At 39.6% G+C, this 23,700-nt stretch overlaps 1 protein-coding gene and 1 pseudogene across 6 annotated transcripts in view; one reads left to right on the forward strand and one right to left on the reverse strand.

The window, feature by feature from the left end:
* Positions 1-23,700, forward strand: part of Scaf8 (SR-related CTD associated factor 8) — a 143,968-nt gene that overhangs the window by 12,760 nt on the left and 107,508 nt on the right. For all 6 annotated transcript variants that reach the window (XM_029532813.1, XM_029532814.1, XM_029532811.1 and 3 more), the window contains 2 exons: positions 17,713-17,796; positions 20,968-21,012. In XM_029532813.1, coding sequence (XP_029388673.1) covers positions 17,713-17,796; positions 20,968-21,012 — 129 coding nt within the window. The remainder of the gene's footprint in view (positions 1-17,712; positions 17,797-20,967; positions 21,013-23,700) is intronic.
* On the reverse strand, positions 3,122-3,467 carry LOC110338051 (annotated as a pseudogene).

The following is a 23,700-nucleotide window of genomic DNA, read 5'->3' on the forward strand; positions in this document are numbered from 1 at the left end:
GGAAGAGCAGTCGGTACTCTTAACTGCTGAGCCATCTCACCAGCCCCTGTAATCTTTTTTAAAACACCTAGATTTAGTTGATTCCTTTAAAAAATAGAGGTAATAGTAGCTTTTAGCTGCTTTTACTTGGTTTGATGTTTGAAAATCTAGTAATTTTATAAGGCATTTGGAAAGCTAAAGAATATTATTTATAAATTTAATGTTTAAAAGAAACTAAAGGAAAGACAATTTTTCAAGGAAAAAACATGAAAAGATGTATAATTGTGAATATCTTGTTATGGAAAGCATCTTGGTATTTTTACATATTTTAGTAATAGATAAAAGTTATAGACATTTATTTCAAAAGCATTTGCTAGATTATATTGTGCATATTTTCCAAATTGGAGGACAGTTAACCAAGATTGTTTATTGATAGACAGTAACAATATTTGAATTTTAAGAAATTTGGATCAATATTAACTTTGGTCAGTATTACCAAGGTTTTAATTGTTTTACTAAGTCTAGCAAAGCTTTTAAGGAACTCAACTGTAAACAGTTATAAAGAATGTAATTTTCACTAGGACATGTAACATGTCTGTTTTATTTATATTGATAAACATTCACACATCTTACTTGTGTTTTGTTGCTGTGAGGAGACAGCATGATTATGGAAGCTTATAAAGAAAAATATTTAATTGGGGCTAAAGGTTTAGTGTATTATCATCATGATGGCAAGCAGGCAGACATGGTGCTGGAGAAAGAGGAGCTGAGAGTTTACATCTGCATCAGCAGGCAGCCTAAGGAGACTGTCAGCCACATTGGGTGAAGCTTGAACAAAAGAGGCCTCAACACCCCCCACCCCCAATGAGGTACTTCCTCCAACAAGACCACACCTACTTCAACAAGGCCACACCTTCTAATGGTGCTATGGGTCTCTGGGGGCCATTTTCTTTCAAACTACCACACCACCCATACTGAACATATGCATACATGTGGAAAGTTTGGAAGGTAACCTGCCAGCCTTTAACAGTGGTTATTTGTGAAGACAGTAGGAAGTAGTAAGAGTTCAGGGAGGGATAACTTTGTAATAACTTAAACGCTCCACGGCATTTTCTGGCATTGTGATGCTTTGTCCAAGCTCAAAGTAGTGTGCCCTTTAGTTTTCGGAAGAAAGGCAGAGATATGGTGTATTTTAACAATTTCAATCAATTTTTCTTATTGTAAATGGGCTAATTGTAAAGATTTTGAGCTCTAAAGGATTGAGGATTGCATGAGGTTTACGTTTAGGTGAATTTTATCAAGTTACGTGGTAAGTAGGTTCACAAACTCATAGTTTTTGGTTAAGACGTGTTTGGTTCTTAGGTTGACACCATTGCTTAGTATGTTTCCCCAATCCATCTTTCTTAGGGACCAATTCACTTGTGTAGATTTACATGGTTCCAAGTGGATAGACTTGTTTTCTGTCTTTCTGTCTGTTTTTTGTTCATGTTTTTGTGGTCCTTAGTTATTTTTATGTTATGTGTATGGGTGTTTTATCTTCATGTATCTCTGTATCACTGCATGTCAAGAGACCTGCAGTCGGGGCTGTGAGCTGCCATTTATGTTCTGGGAATTGACCTGGATCCTTCAGATGAGCTTGAATGCTCCTGCCAGCTCCATTTGTTCTTTAGCCAAGGGCTTGCTTGCTCTGTAGTCCAGCTGCCTTGAACTCTCAATCTCAATGCTTCAGTTCCCCATACTGGGGTTATGGGCATGGGCCTCTATACTTGGCTAGTTTTGTCTTAGAACTAAATCACTTCTGTGAGCCAAAAGACTTGTATGAGACATGAGTCTATAACATATTTGGTGTGCTTGTATAAAAGTTTTAATTTAGCTGTCACTCCTTACAAATCGAGAAAATTGAAATACTAACCACCCTTTCATGCTATTCTGAAAGAGAAGGTGGTCCTGGCATGGCCGAGTCATTGAAAAGTGCTCGGATTTGAAAAGTGTTGTCTTCACCTGCAGCTGTTTCTTTCAGGGCTTCATATTGGCTCTTCACACTTCTGAAGGTTTGATCTGAAGGTCTGTGGCTAGCTGTCAGCACTTCTTTATCTCATCTGTTGCCTCTTCAGGAATGACAGCCCAGCCGCTTTTGATTTTGTTTTATTCATCCTACCTTGTCTAGATACTTTGTAGTCATTTTTGCAATCATTTTGCTTTCAGCCTAATCTACATTTTTCCTCAACTCATTTCTTGCTTTTAGATCTCAGTTTACTTGGGAAGTAAAGCCATATTCCTAAATCTTGACACAGAAAATTGGAATTTCCTCCATCTTCTTTAGTTGTAAAACCCATTGCACTGCTTTTTAATATATTCAGTATCCTTTCCATCCTTTTTATTCATCACATTAAATCTGGAATCTGGGCACGAATCCCTTCTCCTTTTGAGTTGTTGTCATTTTACACTGGCTTCTAGTCTTTCTGTAATTTAAGCAGAAGTAATCTCTTCAGTTTTGCATAAATCACTTATGTTTTTAAAACTCTCAACATTGTGGCACATACCTTTCATCCTAGTGCTTGGGAGACAGAGGTAAGCAGATCTTCGTGAGTTCAAAGGCCAGATTGGTCTACATAAACTAGTTCTAGGCCATCCAGGCCTCCATGTCTCAAAACAAAAACTGAATACTTTCTCTAAAATGTATTCTCTTTTTTTAGAGTTTGACTATAAGGCTTTCTATATGACCGTACAAGAGCAAGTAAATGAGAAACTCAAAGTACATGTGGCAGTTATGTATAAGGTGTGGTGCCATGGTGCACATGGAGAGGCCAGAGGACACTTTGTGGAGTTGGATTTTTTTTTGTTGTTGTTGTTTTTTGTTTTTTGTTGTTGTTTTTGGATTGGTTGGTTGGTTGTTTTTTTTGTTTTGTTTTTTTTTTTTGTAGACCAAGTCTTGATTTTTATTACTTAAAAAAGCTGCAGATCAAGCCAGGCGTGGTGGCGCACACCTTTAATCCCAGCCAGCACTCTGGAGGCAGAGGCAGGCGCATTTCTGAGTTTGAGGCCAGCCTGGTCTACAAAGTGAGTTCCAGGACAGCCAGGGCTATACAGAGAAACCCTGTCTCGAAAAACAAACAAACAAACAAACAAAAAAGCTGCAGATCTATTTTGCTTTCTGACTCCGTGCTTGTGTCTTCAACACGTTGACAACGATTTTCTGCTCCTCAATAAGGAAAGCCCACTTGATCCTGTCACGGACACACTTGCTGCATGTGGAACCACCATAGGCCCTGCTGACGTGCTTCTTTGTCTTAGACAATCTCAGAAGGATTTTGGGCCTCACAGCACGAACCCCTCGCAATCTGCCTGGGCACACGCCACATGCGGATTTAGGTGCTTTCCCAACCTTCTTGGTGTAAAGGTAAACAATCCTGTTGCCAGGGGTTCGAGACAGCCTAGTTTTGTTAGAGGCTGTGTTGTAGGAAAGCCTATGTCAAACGCTGGACCATCCCCAGTGCCTCTAAGCACCGTCCCCGGAAGAGCCTTTGTGGAGTTCTTATTTGTGTCTGTGTTCTAGAGATTGAATTCATGTTATCAGGTTCCATTGCAAGCACTTTTACCCTGAGCCATCTTACCTATTCCCCCCAAATTATTTTATTATAAAACGTCACAGATGATATTGGGGATTATTTGAGGGAAGCATTGCGCTGCAGTGATCGTTCGTTCCTTCTCCCATCTGTATCCTCATGTTGGTGAGTGACTCCAGGAAAGCCTTCAGTCCTACCACAGCAGAGTACCAAGTTTTTGAAAGTAAAAATGTGTAGGAAGAAAATTATACCAGTTCCCATAGCTTTGGCATTACACATCTTTTACTAAAGTCAATCTGCATTCAAGTTAATTTAGTTATGAGGAAGTTAAGTAAATTCATTCTGCTAGCTTATATTGGGCTATCTAATTACTTTTAGGGTCCATATGTGTGTACTTAGGTAAGTTTTAGCCATTGTGGACAATATGGAAAAAAGATAAAACAGCTTTCTTGGCTGCTGTTTAATGTGAGGTCATTGTTTCTAGGGTAGCTGGAGAGGGAGGGAGATAGCTCTGGGTATTTGTAAAAGACGCTGGCATTAGGCTAAGATTTTAGGTGTAAGAGGGATTCGCTTTCCATCTTCATCTCAATACAGAAAGTCCTCTGTTTGATACCACTATACTTTTTGTGCTATTTTATATTTGTTCATCTCTCTCTATGTAGCCTTGGCTGTCCTGGAACTTGCTCTGTAGACTGTGCTGGCCTTGAAGGTTTTTCAAGAGATTTTGCTTTGGCCAGTAGTATTACCTAGCAAATTTATTAATGTTTTCTTTACCTTGTAATTTCTTTCTTTTTTTTTTTTTTTTTTTTTTTATAATTTTTTTCTAGGCAGGGTTTCTCTGTGTTGCTCTGGCTGTCCTGGAACTTACTCTGTAGACCAGGCTGGCCTCAAACTCAGAAATCCATCTGCCTCTGCCTCCCGGGTGCTGGGATTAAAGGCATGCGCCACCACTGCCCGGCCTACCTTGTAATTTCTTAATCCTACTTTTTGATAGCTGTGGGCTATATAGCATTGTCTTTCAGAAAATACTAAATTTCTTGGGGCTAGAGAGATGGTAAGGTAGTTAAGAGCACATGCACCTCCTGCAGAGTATGTGGCTGCATACTCCTTATGACTTCCACAGTATCTGACGTCCTGTTCTGGCCTCCACTGGCACCAGGTACACACAGTGTACTGTCCATATGCAGGCAAAGCACTCTTACACATGGAATAAAATCAATTAAAAAATACCTAGTATGGCTTACAGTACAAACTATAGTATGCGTCCTGATTAAGTAGTCAACAGGTTTGGTAGAAGTGTTGCTGAAGATGGATGAGGGTACTTCATTTTTCTGTTGAAGCAGGGTTTGATGGCATAGAGATAGAAGGATTGCTACAAGTTTGATGCTGGCTTTGAGTACAAGGTGTGACATTTTATGGGCTGGGAGAGGGAGGGATAGTAGAATTTGTTTTGCTTTTAGAAAATTATCTATGCTTATTATGTCTGGTTGATAATTTTTTTGAACATTTCCCATGTTCTTGTTTTTGTATTTAGTTCTCATGTTTAGGATATTGTGATGAAATAAAATGTTTATTAGTTAACAGATATTTCTAATCTTTTTTTTTTATTATTAAAGATTTGTGTATTTATTTTATGTATTATGTATGTGAGTAGCTGTCTTCAGACACACCGGAAGAGGGTATCAGATCCCATTACAGATGGTTGTGAGCCATCATGTGGCTGCTGGGATTTGAACTCAGGACCTCTAGAAGAGCAGTCAGTGCTCTTAACTGCTAAACCACCTCTCCAGTCCCCCGTTTCGGTTATTTCTAAGATATATAAGAACACACACACACACACACACACACACACACACACACACACACACGAAAGTAAGGGGGCTGGAGAGGTGGTGCTCACCTTTCATGCCCTTCCCATCTCCTGTGAAGGTGTCTTCTTAGCCTCTTTCATGCCCCCTTCTGTTTAATGACCCACTCAGCTTCATTGGGGTTGCTTGCACAGACAGAGGTGTGGGATTATTTAAAGTTTGTTGATGATTCCATTGGTGTCTTTTAAGGATTAGTATGTTTTTTTCTTTTTCCTCTTACACTGTAGAAAAAATTACCTGGTGTGTGTTTGTGTATGTCAGGTATGCCAGAGACAGACAGACAGACAGACAGACAGACAGACAGACACACACACACATACACACACACACACGGAACAGAGAATGACTTTTTACTTTGATATTAGACATTCTTTTCCCTCCCTCCCTCCCTCCCTTCCTTCTCTCCTTCCTTCCTTTCGATTTTTTTCCTTTCCTTTCCTCTCCCCCCCCCTTTTTTTTTCTTAAACTTTTTCCTTTGTGAGACAGGGTTTCTTTATGTATCCATGCCCATCCTGCAACTCAGTCTCTAGACCAGGCTGTCCCGGAACTCAAGAGATCCCACTGCCTCTGTCTCCTGAGTGCTGGGATTACAGGCATGTTGTAAACAGGCTGCCTTCCAGCCCAAGTTAGGGCCAGTAAAAAAGTCCTTGACTTCTCCCTCTCCTCTTTCTCACATCCTCTTGTCTGCTCTTCTGATTGGCCACTGCTGGTTCCTTTGCTTACATTGGCTGCACTGCTCCTTGATTTTTGCCAGCACTGGGTTCAGAGCCTGATGGAGGCGAACCCAACACTCTGGAATTTCCCTCTGTCACATATAGCCTCCTCACACCTGCGCTGCCCACGATTAAGGCTTCACACCAAGGCTTCCGCTGGCCAGCTCTTTTACTTTTGAGTCCCCAGGTAGTTTTGTTTAGCCCAGAGTTTTCAGCTGCTGTCAGAGGGGCTGCAGAAGGGAACATGTATTCCACCTCTGTCCATCTTGACCAGAGCTGTGTACTTTTAGCCCTCATTCCAAGGATTTGGAATGGAGGCACACATTTGCTGACTGAAGGATCTTATATACATGAAATTTTGTGACTTAAATATAGTTCTTCAAGTAATGTTTATAGGGAAAGATGTTTATTTTTTGCTACAAATGCAACTTTGAACTTAAGATTCTAAAATATTTTCCTTTAAAGTAGTATTCAAAAACTGTGAAGTTATCTTTAGGTAATTACCATACTTGAAAAATAGTATTTGTTTGTTCGTTTGTTTGTTTCGAGACAGGGTTTCTCTGTATAGCCAGCCCTGGTTGTCCTGGAACTTACTTTGTAGACCAGGCTGGCCTCCATCTCAGAAATCCACCTTCCTCTGCCTCCCAAGTGCTGGGATTAAAGGCATGCGCCACAACCGCCTGGCAAAAAATAGGATTTTTAATTTATTACTCATATGAGAGTGCTTATAGCCCATAGGAAGGATCAAAATTCATGATGTTGTAATAATATTGGTAGCCATTTTTATAACTCTGGCATTATGCTCCCAGCAGTCACATGCTAAATACCATGTCTTCTACTCAAACTGCTTTAGATTAGGATATTAAGAAAATAAGTATTTCCCTTTCTTAATATCTTGTACTTTAGAAAATGTTTTAGGTTTTTTTATTCAGAGAAAGATGGACAGTGTTGCATACTCTTCTGCATGCTGTTACAGTCCTTACTGTATACCTTCCTGTATCTTTAGACTGTTAGTCCATTAGATTATTGTCTACCTCCAGAAGCTTGTGAGATTTGTTGGCCTATCTTACATTCCTAGTGTTGGTGAGGTTTTGAATGAATGCTGTGTTAGATTATACATATTTTGTTTTTCTTTCTTTGTGGTTTTAAAAACATTCCAGATTTTCTGTATTAAAATATTTTGAAATAGAAAATAATGGTCAGTCAGAGATAATTCAGCGGGTAAAAGCCACTTGCTGTCAAGTGTTGATCTGATCCATACCGTAGGAGAAAACTACAAGCTGACCGCTGACTTCTGCTTGCCTGTGTGTATACACTCATGCACAAACAAATGTAACTAAAACATGTTTTAACAAGAAAAAAGATAAGCATTCCTTTAAAAAGGATATGTTGATAATAATTTATTTTTATTATAAGTAATTTTTTGTTGTTTTATAATTACATATTCTGTTCCCCTCCACCCCCAAAAGAAGATGCCTTTTTCCTGAGTAGTCCTTCAGTATGAAGTAGGAAATCAGCCTTTGCTGAAAGTCCAGCCTGAGGAATTCCCAAAGTATCGAATGTCTGCTACCAGCCATGATTCTCTCTTTGTTTTTTTAAGATTTATTTATTTTTATTTATATGAGTACACTGTCCCTGTCTTCAGACACAGCAGAAGAGCACATCAGATCCCATTGCAGATGGTTGTGAGCCACCCTGCGGTTTGGTTGCTGGGAATTGAACTCAGGACCTCTGGAAGAGCAGTTGGTGCTCCAGCCCCATCCATGACTCTTTAAAACATGCATTTTAAAGAGTTCTTAGTAAAATTCTTGAGAAAAGTTTAGAGAATATCAGTGATCTAAATAAAATAATTACGAAGTTGTTTGACAAAAATCATTAAGTATGACAGCCACATTATCTCATCTTTATCATGGGAGTTGAGACATGAGAATGTTTTGGTTCTTGTGAATGAAGATATCTGTTTTAAAAAATGTGCAAAGATCTTTTTTGATTTCTCCCTAAGAGTCAGGAACAGATGTCTGTTCCCTTCAAGTAAGGCATGTGGGAGAGAGGAGTGTGTCCAAGTGTGACTCAGTGACCTGAACTTACTGAGGTCACTTACAGGAACATGGTGACTTAAAGGCAGCTGTGTCACGAAAAGGTCCTCCACAGTATGGTTGATAGCTGGGACCCTGGAGTTGCCTGCCTAGCTTCTAGGCTGCTCCACCAAGTTTTCTCCCACTAGTTGTTTACTGCTTCCATAACTTTGGGGAGGACCTCATGAGAGTTGGAGCTTTTTGAGGTTTTGTTTGTTTGTTTGTTTTTCAAAACTTGGTTTCTCGGTGGTAGCTCTGGCTGTCCCGGAACTCACTCCATAGATCATGTAGGCCTCAAACTCAGAGGTTCCCCCTGCCAGTGCCTCCTGAGTACTGGGATTAAAAGTGTGTACCACCATGCCTTGCTCTAGTTTTGTTTTTAGATAAGAGCTTTATTGAGACATGTTCACACTATACATTTCCTCTTCTAAAGTGTACAACACATATAGGCTTTTGTAGATTACACTATTCTTTAAACTATAGTAACCTGGTGCTTTCTGTGTGTTTGTGTTGGGTTGACCTCACACAGTTTGAAGAAATACTCTACCAAGCACTCCATTTTTCCCTCTATATCTTAGTATGTTATCTGCTCCCTCTGAGCTTGGAAAGGGGGAATATACGTACGTGTCTGGTGACTTAACCCCCAATGAAATGGCTCAGATGCGTTTCTTTCTTTTTAGTATGCATGAATGGTTGTAAGTTTCTGCAACAGCCACTGTGCACTGCAAAGAAGAATATTCTTCCTGAACAGAGGGGGGACCAAACTCAGATCACATCAGAAGCAGTCTCCTTTTGAGGCCTGGGATTTCCCCAGCCACAGCATTTTATCCTGGCTTACAGATACGGTTTCCTCAAGGGACGGTAGTTTTAAAGTTAATAGGTGGTCTCATCCATCACCGTTACCATTTTACCTGCAGACATATCTTGCCCGGTATCTTCATAGTGTGCAGAGTCCATAATCAAGTAGGGTTGTTGGGGACGTTACACAGCAGGTTGTAGAGTGGATTCCAGAAGGTCAGCTGAGAGAGCAAGTATCATCCAATTCATGAACACTTGGAATTCTTCAAGTCCTGCAACCAGGACTGTGTTGTGCTAGCAAAACAAAAAAAAAAAAAAAGAGGAGGAGGAGAAGAAGACGACAACTTACCTATAACAACATTATACTTTCTGTGAGTGTTTTCTTTTTCACACAGGGTGTATTTATTTAAATTAATCAACTTTGTTCTTTCTATGTTTTCTAAATCTGAGATACTCAGTGGTTGGTATTATATAATGAACAAAACCTTACAAAGGGTGAGCAGGATCTTTGAACATCCGTGGCTGTCCTGTTGGTTTTAGGATACAGCAGACAGCAGAACAATAAAAGTACGGCTTAGCAAGCAAGTTCCAGGAGACGTGAGGGGATTGTGTTACGTGTTCTGGCAGAAGAGCAGTGATGAGCTACAGTAGTGTGGTTGGAGTCAGTTTTCTTGAACCCTCCTGGTCTTCACCCTAGAGTGTTTCTGGGGATGCCATGCACTTCTGCCTGCACAGGCTCACTGTTGCAGGCACACTGAACCTGAGATTGTGTTGTTTACTGGGAAAACTTGTCTCTAGTTGTGGTGTAGCTCAGCCTTAGCTCATACCTTTAATCACAAACAATGAAGTTAGTTTGTAGAAGGAAGCAGTCAAGTTCGAAAGTGATACCTGAGTGTCAGACAAAGTGACAAATGAGAGAAAGATTTGACAGAATAGGATATTCCTAACTCACAAGAACAGAGAGGAGAGGTGACAGAGAGAGAGCAGCACAGAGAGAAAGAGAGGGGACAGTTTTACTAGGACAGGTGTGCAGAGACAGGCTGTAGAAAAAGAACAGGCCAGACACAGGTGAAGACAGAATGAGCCAGAGAAGGAGGAGCCTGAAGATTAGAACAGATTGCCAAAGTTAGTATGAGGTCAAACAGAGCAATTCAGTCAAAGGCTGAGAGAGTTTGAATCAGTTATCTTGGAGGGGAATTTAGCCAGAACAGCGGAGTTGAACCAGCCAGCCAAAGATCAGAGAAAACAAGAAAGAGGAGTATATTCTGCAGTAAGTCTCAGAGGCTGGAAAACATCCTAGGCCTAGCTAAGATGGTGTGGAGTCTAGAAGCTTCTAGGAGTAGACCTTGATGGAGGCAGTTATCCTCAAAAACAAAAACCTGATTACATCAGGTGAATAAAAGATATCTTCACAGCTCAGTGGGGTTGTCTAGCAATTGCTTGCCAGGGGAAGCATGGCCACATTTTTGCCTACCTTGACCGCCACTGTGGTCTCATTGGCCCGTCTAGCTGCTGAAAGGTTGAACAACTGGTTGAACAGTATAATTTGTTGCATATTCCAGGGTACTAATTCCCCTCCCTTTCCAAGTCTTTCTTTTTCCTTTACCTATACTATTGTATCATTCACTCTTTGTTTTGGTGAACTCTTGATCAGGCTTTGAAGCCTTCTAGAGACTCACAAATGTAACATTTGGCTTTCTGACATTTCCTTTTAAGGAATTTCCCTTCAGCATATATGCTGTTATGTTTATCTTAAGTTAAATGTCCAGGGCAGACCCCTCTGTTTTGCCCTGGTGGTTTCTCCTCTTGAGTGCTTCAGCAGCTTTTAAACCTTACACAGTGCTCTGAAGTCATTCCTATCCTCAGAACTCCATCTCCTAATTCTCATTCCTCACTGTGTGCTCAGTGATGCTGCTGAAGCTCTTTCAGTTGTGAGGTACCTGCTGAGTTAACTTTTTAGCTCTCTTGTAGGGCCTGATGAATTGGGATTGAATACTGTCTCTCACACCCAACTTTCCTCAGCAATGTTGGTCTGTCTTGCTTCCTGTTCATGTTTATGGGACCTTAGCAGACTGTAGCAGCATCTCTGACTTGTATGAACCAGTCTATTGATTTTTATCATACTGTCTCAGATTGTGCTGCCATGTCTAAAGGTCAGATGGGTAGGTATTTCTGGTTTCTTTTCCCCCTGGCTTTCAGACTGAGCTTATCTATCCTCATGTCCCATAGTCCCGTAAACAAGTTTATAAAATCAATTAAAGTTTATTAAATCAATTTAATCTAATTTCTAGTCCATCCTAATTTAAAACAGTTTAGATGGATTATAATCCTTGTTTTTTGTAGTTTCTGTAACAGTTCGTTGTTAAGGGCCTGATCTACACATTCTAAGTTAATGGATCTGTCTATACTATATTTAATGTCAGATCTGAGAAGTATCTTTTGTTTTTAATTTAATAATACTTTAGTATGTGTATATGCATGATCTATGTGTGTGGGGTAGATGTGTGGAGAGCATAGAGACCAATTTTATGGAATAAGTCCTCAGCTTCCCTCTTTGTGGAGCCAAGGTGTTGGGCTTCTTGCTGGCCCATGCAGTGCACCTTTACACAGAAGCCACTTCACTGGGCCTCCTGTCTTCTCTGTTTCACAATCTCTTTCACTATTTAATATTTACCCTACATTACAAATCTTTGTATCTAGTAAGGGCTTTTAAGGACAGATTTGTATTTCTCTAGCCTCTCACTAGTTATAACAAACAGCCAACCAATACCTTCATGTCATCCTTCCTTATTTTCTACTTTCTTGTGTGTGCGTGTGCAAGCTAGATTAGAGGCCAATACAGAGAATAAGACAGCGTCAGTTTTTAGTTGTTTTGTTCTATAATTCCTCTCTTACAGGACATGTTCTTTGTAGACAGAAAGAAGAGACTCAGATGCATGCCTTATGGCTCAAATAAAAACATACACCTATTACAGCTTGCTAACAATGCTATTGGAACATCCTCCCCTTTCTTAAAAGATGATGTACTCAAATGGTCTTTGTGTTATTTACAGCGAACACAGAGCTATTACTTCAACAAGGAGGCATGTTCTTTACCACATATTGGGTAGTCATATTTGCTCATTTTATCATCCATTGCAGGGGCTGTGGAACATCTCCTCTTTGTCTTACTTTGGCTATGGTAGCCTGTTTGAGCACCAGTTGTGTTGTGTGACTATTCCTAGGAAGATATGTATAAGCACCTTTATCTTGGGTAGGACACTGCTGACAGATCAAACAGTTGTACTCATGTAGCTGGAGGAAGCTGTAAGTTTATTAGGATTAGTTTTGGTAGCATGGGCTTACGTGCTATTGAAAGGCCTGTCCAGCATGTTCTTAGAGCTTCCTGTGTCTGATGTGTTTTATGAATTTCCTTCACCGCTGTATCTTGCCTGTTGAATTTTCTGAATGTGATAATCCTCACCTTTCTTTATTGGAGAGAATTTCAATTTGGAGGACATACATTCATAAGAGCTATAACTATATTTTATTCTTTTTCTCAATGCTCTAGTCGATTTATGAATTTAACAGTTACATGCTTTTAATTGGTAGGAAGGCTTCATATAACCCTATTTTATAGTGTCTTTAACACTTGGAAATACTTTTTTTTCCATAGTTCTTGAGGTTAGGCAGTGTTAGGCTGCAGGTGCTGACCATGAGTCCCTGGGAGAACTTGGCCTTTTCACAGAGAAAGGAAGGATGGGGTGCTGAAAGAGTTTGGATGCATGAAAGAACTGTGTATGTGCGAGCAAAAGCCATGCAGTACCTAGTTTGTACAAGACAGTAATTACATAAGAGTGGAGCTGTCTATCCATATGAGGTCATTTAATCACCTCCAAAGAGACCCTATATCTAAATATAGTGGGGGCTGGGACTTTAAGATAAGAATTTTGAAGAGAATGAACTGTGGAAATGGTAGGTGTTCAAGTAAACTAGAATAAATAATGAAATACAATTGTGTGGTTGGTTGGTTGGTTGGTTGGTTTGTTTGTTTATTGAGACAGGGTTTCTCTGTGTAGCCCTGGCTGTCCTGGAACTCACTCTGTAGACCAGGCTGGCCTCGAACTCAGAAACTGCTTGCCAAGTGCTGGGATTACAGGCGTCCACCACCACTACCCAGTGAAATACAGTTTTTAAGGTAATATAAACAAGTTTTTGCCTGATTTCCCCAAAGAACAATGTTTTTACTTCACAATTAAGTTCTTTCAGCACTTGTCTTCATGTCACCACATCTAGTTTTGATACCACTGATATAGTTGGGTCTCAGACAGTGTGAGTTGTTGCCCTAATAGGGTGGGGTATTGGCTCCCTGTGACTGAGTAGTGTGACCATCCATAGGAGGATGTGTTTGTCCAGTGCTATATTGGTATGTGTGCTATGGCTATGGTTTCTTTGGTTCATCAGATACTGACTTCATTTTCTTTCTAGAAGCTGACAACATCTCTTACCTGTTGCTTCTTGTCCTTGTTCTTGTTGTGAAAGTTATTTACTGCCTTCTGAACAGGAGGAAGAAACAATTATGTCTGGTCAGCATGTAGTTTTGAAAGTGTCAAGATTGTATTGGCAGGAACTTGTGCATGGTTTCTGATGTCTTTGGATATTTCAGAGACATTGATCCATGTTTTCAAAGCCCTAAAAGGTTTTTGGAAAGAGATGAATTATTTACTTTTATTTTGGATTCATACTTTCTCTTAATTCATTTAGTTAGAGTTCTTAGTCTTGAAGGCACAGATAAACCTGCACTGATGTATAGTCTCTTGAGAATTCTGGGACCTGACCTATAATAAATTCTGTTAGGCTCTTCCAAAACCATAGGATTAATTGGAATCAAATCGGCAAGGACATGAAAATGTTTTTTAAAATTTTGTTTGAAATAGTATGAAAAATTGGGTGATGAGTCTCAGTATGTGCTCTCCAGTGAGGTTACATTGTTTATCAAAAGGAGGAAAGACAGCATTTAAGATATTAAGAAATTAAGATATTACTCTGATTCCAAGGTTGCTTTTTGTTTGGGTTTTTTTTGTTTTGTTTTGTTTTTGTTGTTGATTTTGGTTTTGGGTTTTTTTTTTTTTTTTTTTTTTTTGGAGACGGTTTCTCCGTGTAGTCCTGGCTGTCCTGGAACTCACTCTGTAGACCAGGCTGGCCTCGAACTCAGAAATCCGCCTGCCTCTGCCTCCTGAGTGCTGGGATCAAAGGCGTGCGCCACCAGGCACCGCCCAAGGTTGGTTTTTTTTTTTGTTACTGACTTCTTTTACTATAGAATTTGCTTATTTTGGTTCAAAGACAGTTAGCTTATTGGTGTCTTGAAGAATAGAGCTGAACAGATGTGATGATCTATTAGAATCACTACACATCATAAGTCAACACTCTGTCAGCCTGAAACAGTTGAGGAAAGTCCTCTCAGCTCCTATGGAGGTTCTAGAATGTGGTTCTGTTCAGGTGACAGCCCTCATTGGCAAAGGAGCGTTTACTATATACCTGTGATTGCATGAGGCAGGGATCCAAGGAGCTTAGTGTGGCCAGGTTCAAGCTTGGGCCTCTGCTGTAAACCTCTAAAGTGTAGCAAGAGAACATTTTCCCCTCTCCCGAATTGTAGGCCTGGCTGTTCTGGAACTCACTTTGCAGACCAGGATGGCCTCAAACTCACAGAGACTCACCTGCTTCTGCCTCCTGAGTGCTAGGACTCTCACTGCTGGCCACATAAGAGTAACTATTCTGTTGATATTGCCTGCAAATGTGTCCAGCCTCCCTTTTTTACTGCCACACTTGGAGTCAGACTTCTTAGTGTATGTTTGGGCCTACTTCTTCTAGTCAGAACACATTGGTACTCCCAGAGGATACTGAAGAGAAAGGCTGCATGTGATGTTAACTAGAACCTTAGATTGCTTTCTGTTAGAATCACAGTTGGGCTGTAGTTAGCCAGTTAAATTTTTTTTAAAGATTTATTTATTTATTTAATATATATGAGTACACTGTAGCTGTACAAATGGTTGTGAGCCATCATGTGGTTGCTGGGAATTGAACTCAGGACCTCTGCTCACTCCAGCTCTGCTTGTTCCAAGCCCAAAGATTTATTTATATATTTATTTATATATGTAAGTACACTGTAGCTGTCTTCAGACACACCAGAAGAGGGTGTCAGATCTCATTACAGATGGTTGTGAGCCACCATGTGGTTGCTGGGATTTGAACTCCCGACATTCACAAGAGCAGTGCTCTTAACCCACTGCTGAGCCATCTCTCCAGCCTGCCACTTTACTTAATATTGCTTATTAGTGCCAGTCACCATTACCTTTACCTTTGTAGCAGTTCTTTTTGAAAAATCAAATATTAGACATAATCAGGCAGATAAATGACTTCAAAGATGACTGGTGAGACTCTGAAGACATAAAGAGAAGCTTGGCACTGAGGATTGTAGAAGCCTTCCTCATTGGTGATTTAGAGAGAGATACATGCTAAGTAGTGGGCAGGCCCAGGGAGAAAGTCTCTGAACAGACTAGAGAGAGTAAGTCTCATTTGAAGTTAACCTGAGAAGAGTGCTAGAGCCAAGAGCAGAGGAGAGGAGGCCGACCTGGCTGGATGCACAGTTTTGTTTCACCCAGAGGGGAGTTCTTGACTATTGAGAGGGGCGATGGGAGTGGTGGTTTTGTTTTCTTTTTTTAAGATGACTATAACTGCAGTTATAAGATGATTATAACTTGCCTTACTTATTTAAGTGTTCTCCAGGTGGGTCATGGTGATTTAGACGGGTCTATGTTGTAACGTTTAGAATAGACATTTAAATACTGTCTTCACCATATCGTCACTGAACACAACAGAAGTTTTAGCCAGCTTTCGTTTAACTGCAGTTCTCTATTGTCTACTTTTTCTGCCCTGTCTTTTAAACTATTTTCTCTCTGAGCATTATATGAGGAGTTTTAAAACATCAAGAGGCAGATTGTTTTGGACCTTGAGATTCCCCTTTCATTAAGGCCCACTGTATATCCGCAGCTAACTTGGTACACCCAATATGGACCAGGATTTTTCTCAAACTCCTAGACCTACCTACATCTGTCTCTCAATTGCTGAGCTTAGAGGTGTGTACTGCCATGCCTGGCTTTAAAAAGCTTAATTATGATCAACTTCACAAATAAAGTCAGCCACCTAAATGTGATCATTTTGGGTTATTCACCATATTGTGCAGCCATAATTACAATTAACTTTTGAATATTTTTTCACCTTCAAGAGAACTGCTAATCATAAGTTTTCCATGGCAGCTTCTCAACAGATACTAAGTAGTTACCACATGATCTAGCAAACTCCATTCCTAAATCCACACCTAAATGAGCTTAAAAAAATAACCATTCACATTACAATTTGTGTCTCTGATGCTGAACATAGTGACAGACACCCTTAATCTCACCCAGTACTTGGGAAACAGAGGCAGGCTGATCTTTGTGAATTTGAGGTCAGCCTGCTCTACATAAGCAAATTCCAGAACAGGCCAGCTAGGGCTATATATAGTGAGACTCTGTCTCAAAAAAGAAAAAAAAATATTCATATAAAGTCCGTCAAAAAACTCACTAAAGGCCGGGCGTGGTGGCACACGCCTTTAATCCCAGCACTTGGGAGGCAGAGGCAGGTGGATTTCTGAGTTCGAGGCCAGCCTGGTGTACAGAGTGAGTTCCAGGACAGATAGGGCTGCACAGAGAAACCCTGTCTGGAAAAAACAAAACAAAAACTCACTAAAAAAGTAGCAACAACCCAAATTACATGAAGTGATAATAAAATACGTGCTATATGTATTAACTGAACTGTCAACCATAAAGAGGAATTAGATCCTTAAATGTATAATACACATGAATCTTAGAAACTGTTTAGGGAGATGTGAGATGTCTCACTAAATTGTCCATTTTGGTCTCAAGCTGGCCATCCTTTTCCTTGGCCTTTGGAATGGTTAAGATTACAAGCACATGTCACTATTGTAAGTTAAAAAGAAAACTGGGGAGGCAGAGGCAGGCGAGTTTCTGAGTTTGAGGCCAACCTGGTCTATAGAGTGAGTTCCAGGACAGCCAGGGCTGCATAGAGAAACCCTGTCTCGAAAAACAAAACAAAACAAAACAAAAACAAAACAAACAAACAAACAAAAAACCCAAACCAACCTTGGAATCAGAGTAATATCTTAATTACTTAATCTAATATCTTAAATGTGGTCTTTCCTCTTTTTGATAAACAATGTAATATAGTGTGCATGTGGCAGGGGTAAGGCATATGCATGCCATAGCGAGCCTGTGGAAGGACAACTTGTTAGATGGAAGAGGTCCTTCATTTCCACCTTGTGGATTTGGGGGAATGATCTCAGATTGTTGTTAGGTTTGGTGGCAATCCCCTCCCCGCACTGAACCACATTGCCAGCTCTTAAGCGGAGTTGTCGCACCATTTGGCATTTACATTCATAGTGTGTGAGTTTTACATTCTTCCTCTTTCTTACTACAATAGAGCAAGTATGAGGTATTAGCTGATTGTAGTTGCCCGTTCCCCGTGCTTAGTGTTGTTGAGCTTGACTTTTTTTTTTTTTTTAAAAAGATGTTTGAAAAGATTCATTGAGAATGTAAAAATGGAAATTCTAGTAGTTTCATGATTTGCTTGGAGGCACTTGTGATTTATTTAACATTTGCTTTTCTTTTTCCTTCAGTTGTATTCGCTGAATGACTATAAGCCACCCATTTCTAAAGCAAAAATGACCCAAATTACAAAGGCAGCCATCAAAGCTATTAAGGTGAGTAACAAATTTTACTTTTTTACTTTTTTGTCTTTTTAAAAGAAAATAACCCTTATATTTGTGTGTATGTGTATGTATGCATGTATGTATGTGTGAGTGAGAGAAAGAGAGAGAGAGAATGAGAATATGACATGCATAAAGAGTCCTGTAGATGTATCAGGCGTCTTCCTGCATTGTGTCCCCCCCCCCCCCCTTAGAGATAGTCTGTGGGTATTTAGTTGTCGACTTGGGAGATGGGCTTGGCGTATGCCTGTGGGGAATTGCCGTGATTAGAGTGCCTCATGGAGGTGGGAAAGCTTGTCCATTCTTTTTCTTTGTTTTTGGATTTATTTATTTATTATATGTAAGTACACTGTAGCTGTCTTCAGACACTCCAGAAGAGGACGTCAGATCTTGTTACGGATGGTTATGAGCCACCATGTGGTTGCTGGGATTTGAATTCAGGACCTTCGGGAGAGCAGTCGGGTGCTCTTACCCACTGAGCCATCTCACCAGCCCCAGCTTGTCCATTCTAAATGGCGGAACTGTTCTCTACCTAGCATCCTGGCCTGTATAAACAGAGTTTGGAGTAGAGTAGCAGTAGGCATCCACCATTTGTTGCTGCTGCTGCTACTTTAAATTCTAACTTGTCACTCTGTGTAGGGTGTGCTTGTAAATGCCTGGCAATCAGAGGGCAGCTATCCCTCCTTTCACCACAGGATGTGAAGCTTGAACTCATGGCCTTGAGTTTATCTGGGAAGTACTTTTTAACCATTGAGCCATGTCCCTGTTTCTCTCTGCTTTGACTGTGGATATGTGTGACCAAGCGTCTCAGGCTTCTGCTTCTATAACTTCTCCAACATGACAGATTGACCTGGAACTGTATTGAGTTGGTTTTCGTTAGGATATTGTCACAGCAGCAGAAAAATAAACTATTTAGTTAGACTGGCACACACCTAGTTCACACATGTACATGTAGGGAAAACACTCATACACAGAAAATAAAGTAAGTAAGCCTAAAAGAAACCCTTTTAAAAAGCCAAAAAGAAAACAATCTTTTTTAAATTTTGAAACAAGCATTTTCCTTACCATACAGGTATGTGTTTGGATATATAACCACATCATAAAGTAAAGGGGTTCCGATACTGGCGTGTGTCACTACACTGACTGCAAAATCTTAAATATAACTACGTAAAAAACTTGGAAATAAAATTGGTGTATTGGTTTTTTTTTTTTTTTCTCTTATTGAGAGCTGAAACAAATCATGGAAAATAATTGGGCTTCATAGTGAATAAAGCACTTGAATTTTAGGAAGAGACCATGTGAAGTTATGCATTGCTCTGATGCAGTGAGATTTGAGCCTGTTAATACCCTGGAACCACAAGGAAAGGTTGGACTCTCTGGAGCTAAACACATGATTTGTTTAAAAAAATCTTTTCAAGTTCAGTCATATATAATTTCTTGTCTCCTGATCTAAGACTTCCTTCCAGCAATAATCTTAAAACTGAATGATTGCTTCTAATTAAGTAAGTACTAACATATGAACATTTAGTGATTAAAACATTAGCTCTAACTAGACCCAGAAGCTAGTAAATTATCTTTTGAAATATAGCAACATACTAACGCACACGTTCCTAATTATTAGTATCTGCTACCAGAAGAAATTCACTTGAATCTTTGTAAAGTTTTAAAAAATTAAGTTTGTGTGTGTGTGTGTGTGTGTGTGCAGGCCCGTGTGCCCTGCACAGCACCTGCTTAGAGATCGGAGGAAAAACTCGCGGGTATTCTTTTTCCTTCATGTGGGTCCTAGGGACCAAACTCAGTCAGTGAGGCTTGTGTGACGAGCACCTTTACTTGATGAGCCATCTTGCCAGTCTTTGCTTGTGTGTGTATTTGTATGTAAACCCCCATATTTTTATGTAAAAGAAAAGATAAAAAAACAAAAAAAAATCAAAGATGAGTTATTAAGATGGCGACAAGCACATTTAAGCCCAAGAATTCTGAAAGAAGTTAGTTAGTTTGTCTGTTTTAAGTACATCTGATAGGCCTGGTGTGCACAAGCTTATTCTCTTGTAGTTCATACCATCTCCAGTGATCTGATTATTTGGATCATGGTCCTAAGAATATGCAAACATGTATATTATTACCAGCAGTATTAGTCTGAAAAATTAGTAATTGGTATAATTCATGAAAAACTGTTCAGCAAAGTACTTGTTAATTTAAAAGATTCAATGAAGTGTAGGTTCTAGCATTATTTTCAGATGTCAGAAGAAAATAGTAGACACAAATAGTGTGTAGAGTTTCAATTGGGGTTTTTGTCAGTTGAGAATAACTCAATTCCTACAGTGTACTGTATTGTTAGGTGTATTATTACCGCCTTTAATAAATCTAGTTTCAGAAAAGTTATAGATGCTGATAAGCACTGTTTTACCCCTTGGCTCCATCAGTCAGTAATTATTTGTTCTTTATTTCTACTCACATATCACCTGACAGCCTTTTGTCTAAGATCAAGGGCATTCACATTCACTTACACATGCATGCAACCCCAAGACTTTCAGATATCATTAGTGGTAACAGTCCCTAATACTTGTATTTAAATCTCCTAAAAATGTAGACTTTTCTTAGAAAGCACCTAAACCATAGTATGTGGAGATCATATGTAGGAATTTTATTTGGATAAACAGCTTTTATGCTAATATGCTACAGTTACCCCATGTATACATTTCAGTGTTACAGCTTTAGTTCTTATTGTTTCTTCAGTCTAAGAACAGGGGTTACCTTTGTAAAGCAGAAGTCATGAGACTGGGAGTATAATTCAAGTTCTTCAAAAGAACTTCTTGAATTTTTTGACAAGGTTTCACTGTGTAGCTGAGATTTGCCCCAGCTTGTCATCACTTAGTTTCAGCCTCCCCGATGCTGGGGTTATAGCATGTACTATCCTGGCCAGCTAGAATGGTTCTATGTAACACACTTTAGATACATTCACTGTGTATAAGTGCTTCAGGGGGTTACTTTAAAATTCAGTGTAATAGCTAGTTTCCTGTAAGGGTGAGGTATGTGAGTCCCACAAGTTTGACTAAAATGTATTATTTTAATGGACCTTTGGAGTTCTTCTTAAGCCTGTAGTTATCAGAAAACTTTAATCTAGCAAACTGATTTTAGAATCATGTTTTTTTTCTTTTTCTACAGTTTTATAAACATGTGGTACAAAGTGTTGAGAAATTCATTCAGAAAGTAAGTACATAAATATGCTCTTTAATACCTGGGCTCAATGGGCCGTGATTTGTATTGATGCTTATGTTCTCATTTATTCATTAGTTATTTATTTTTAATTTAACCTAAAACGAGTACTTTTTTATGTGTATGAGTGTTTTACCTACCTGTATGTATGTGTACCAAGTGTGTACTGGATCACCTAGAAATGGAGTTGGCCATGATTGAGCGTTTGTACTGGGACCTGAACCCATGTCCTCTGTAAGAGCAGCAAGTGCTATTTTCCTAACCAGTGAGTCATCCTCCAACCCTTAATAGTCTCCTTTAAATTAAATGTTTTGAGTTTAAGTTCTTTTAATGGACTCATAAAAAGGAACTCCAGGAGCTGGAGGTGTAGTTCTGCCAGTGGAGTGCTGGGCCAGCATTCCATGTCCAGCACTTGGTAAAGTAGGATTGTGTAGGCACATAGTGCAGAGTGTAGTCCCTGTCATTGTCCAGGTAGGAGGAAGATGGTCAGGACAGCAAGCTATGGTTGGGCTCAGCCAAGTAGATGCCCATCCAGACTATGCCAGGTTCCTTCTCTAGACAAAAAGTAACTCCAGTTGTTTTATTTCTGATTGAGAAATAAAATGAAAACAGTTTTGATACACATGAAAATAATAGGCTTTAGGCATATATTTTTGTTAAATTTGTTGTTCTCTCTTGGAAAGAGATCATAAGTTGTCATGATTGATCCCCTCCCCCCAAATGTTACAAATTGTTCTCTCTAGTCACTTTAAGCTAGAGAGCAACTCTGTGTCTATGTTAAATATAAGTTATTGTCTCCCAACTATTGTTACCCTCATTTATTTTGTCTGAGCCACCAGTGCATTAAGCAGTGCTGCATCTTATTTTATAGACCTTTTAGCTTTTCCCAGGGGAAACAAGGCAGGTAAAAGCTGAAATGAACAGTCTTGCATTCTTAGTTTATGGTTATTATTGCTCTAATGAAACACCATGACCAAAGCAACTTGGGGAAGTAAGGGCTTAGTGGGCTTCTGCTTCCACTGCACTGCTCATCATCAGAGGGAAGTCAGGACAGGATTGAAAGCAGGACAGGAAACTGGAGGCAGGAGCTGATACAGAGGCCAAGGAGGGGTGCTGCTTGCTCCACATGGCTTGTTCCTGCTTTCCTATAAAACCCAGGACCATCAGGCCAGGATGGCCCCGCCCACAATGGACTGGGCTCTTCCCTATCAATCATTAATCAAGAAAATGCCTTATAGTGCTTGCCTACAGCTTGAACTTATTGAGGCATTTTCTTAATTGAAGCTCTTTCGTCTCAGATGACTTTCTGTAGCTTGTGTCAAGTTGACAGAAAGCTTTCTAGCACATGAACTTTTTTATTAGAGACTCAAGTGTCTCCTTGTAGTTCTTTGTGCTATTGTTTTTAGCAGATCTGTTTAAGACTTATACCTAAGAAACGTACATTTTACTGACTTACACTTGACATTAACATGTAGCAAGGTTGCAGTTTATTATGGAAGGTGACAAGACCAAAATAAATTGGGTTGTCTTGAAGAATTGATAACCTATTTTTATTTCTGCCCCTCTTTTAACAAAGATTAATTTAGCTGGGTGTGGTAGTATAAATCTTTAATGCTAGCGTTTAGTAGAGGCAGTTGGATCTCTGTGAATCTCAGGCCAACACCATAGTATGTTTCAGGGCAGCCAGGATATTTAGTGACTATGTCTCACGAACCAAAAAGTAAAAATGAAAGATTAAAAAATAAAAATTGTTCCGCCCCATTTTTCTCTCTGAGCCCCTTTTCCCTCTTTCCTTCCCCTTCCCCCTTCCACTTGCTGTGGCTGGTCTTCTTTCTCTGCCTCTACTCCCTTTTCAACTCCCCTTCCCACTCCCCAAATAAACTCTATTCCATACTAAATAAATAAATAAATAAATAAATGTTTAAAAAATTTTTAATTTATAGTTTTTGATTTAATTTTTATGTGTATAAGTGTTTTGCTCACATGTATGTAAGTGTGTGTACTGTGTTGTGACTGATATTCACGGTGGACAGAAGACATCAGATTTCCTGGAGCTGCACCTATAGCCACGTGTGAGCTGTCATATGGGTGCTGGAAGAGCAGTATTTGTTCTTAATTAAGCTCTGAGTCATCTTTCCACCCCCTTTTCCTTTTTTTAAGATCTTGTTTTCTCTATAAAATACTGGTTAATCTTTTTGGGATTGAGTAGTTTAGATAAAGGTAAGATTTAACAGAAATCAAATTGTAAAGTGCAGCCTTAGTGACTAAACACTTTCACCAGCATAAGTCTTTTTAAAGGGTCTAATGTCACAGCCAGCACTCTTAAATCTGACTGTGTGGGAATTGTGTAGGGAATGTTGCTGGAATGCATTGTCACTGTGAATTTGGGGAGGAGCCTGAGATGTGCATTTCCTCCAGTTCCTGGTTGAAAATTTAGCTCCTCTTTGAGAAGTCAATTTGCATAGTAGTCAGGTTTCATGGAAAACAAAAACCTTAGAGTTAAATGGTTCTTGATGGATGGGATTGGGGTGGAAGCGTGTTTAATCAAGTAAGACAGTTCAGGATATGGGGAAGACCTCAGTAAGACTGTTCTACAGTGCAGGTGAAGAAGGTAGCCTGGGGAGAAGTGAAGTACTTTGTATCCGTTTATAGACTGAGCTATGGATTTGTGTGAGTGTTAAA

The sequence above is a fragment of the Mus pahari genome, chromosome 21 (genome assembly GCF_900095145.1).
Source record: "Mus pahari chromosome 21, PAHARI_EIJ_v1.1, whole genome shotgun sequence".
Classification (NCBI taxonomy): domain Eukaryota; kingdom Metazoa; phylum Chordata; class Mammalia; order Rodentia; family Muridae; genus Mus; species Mus pahari.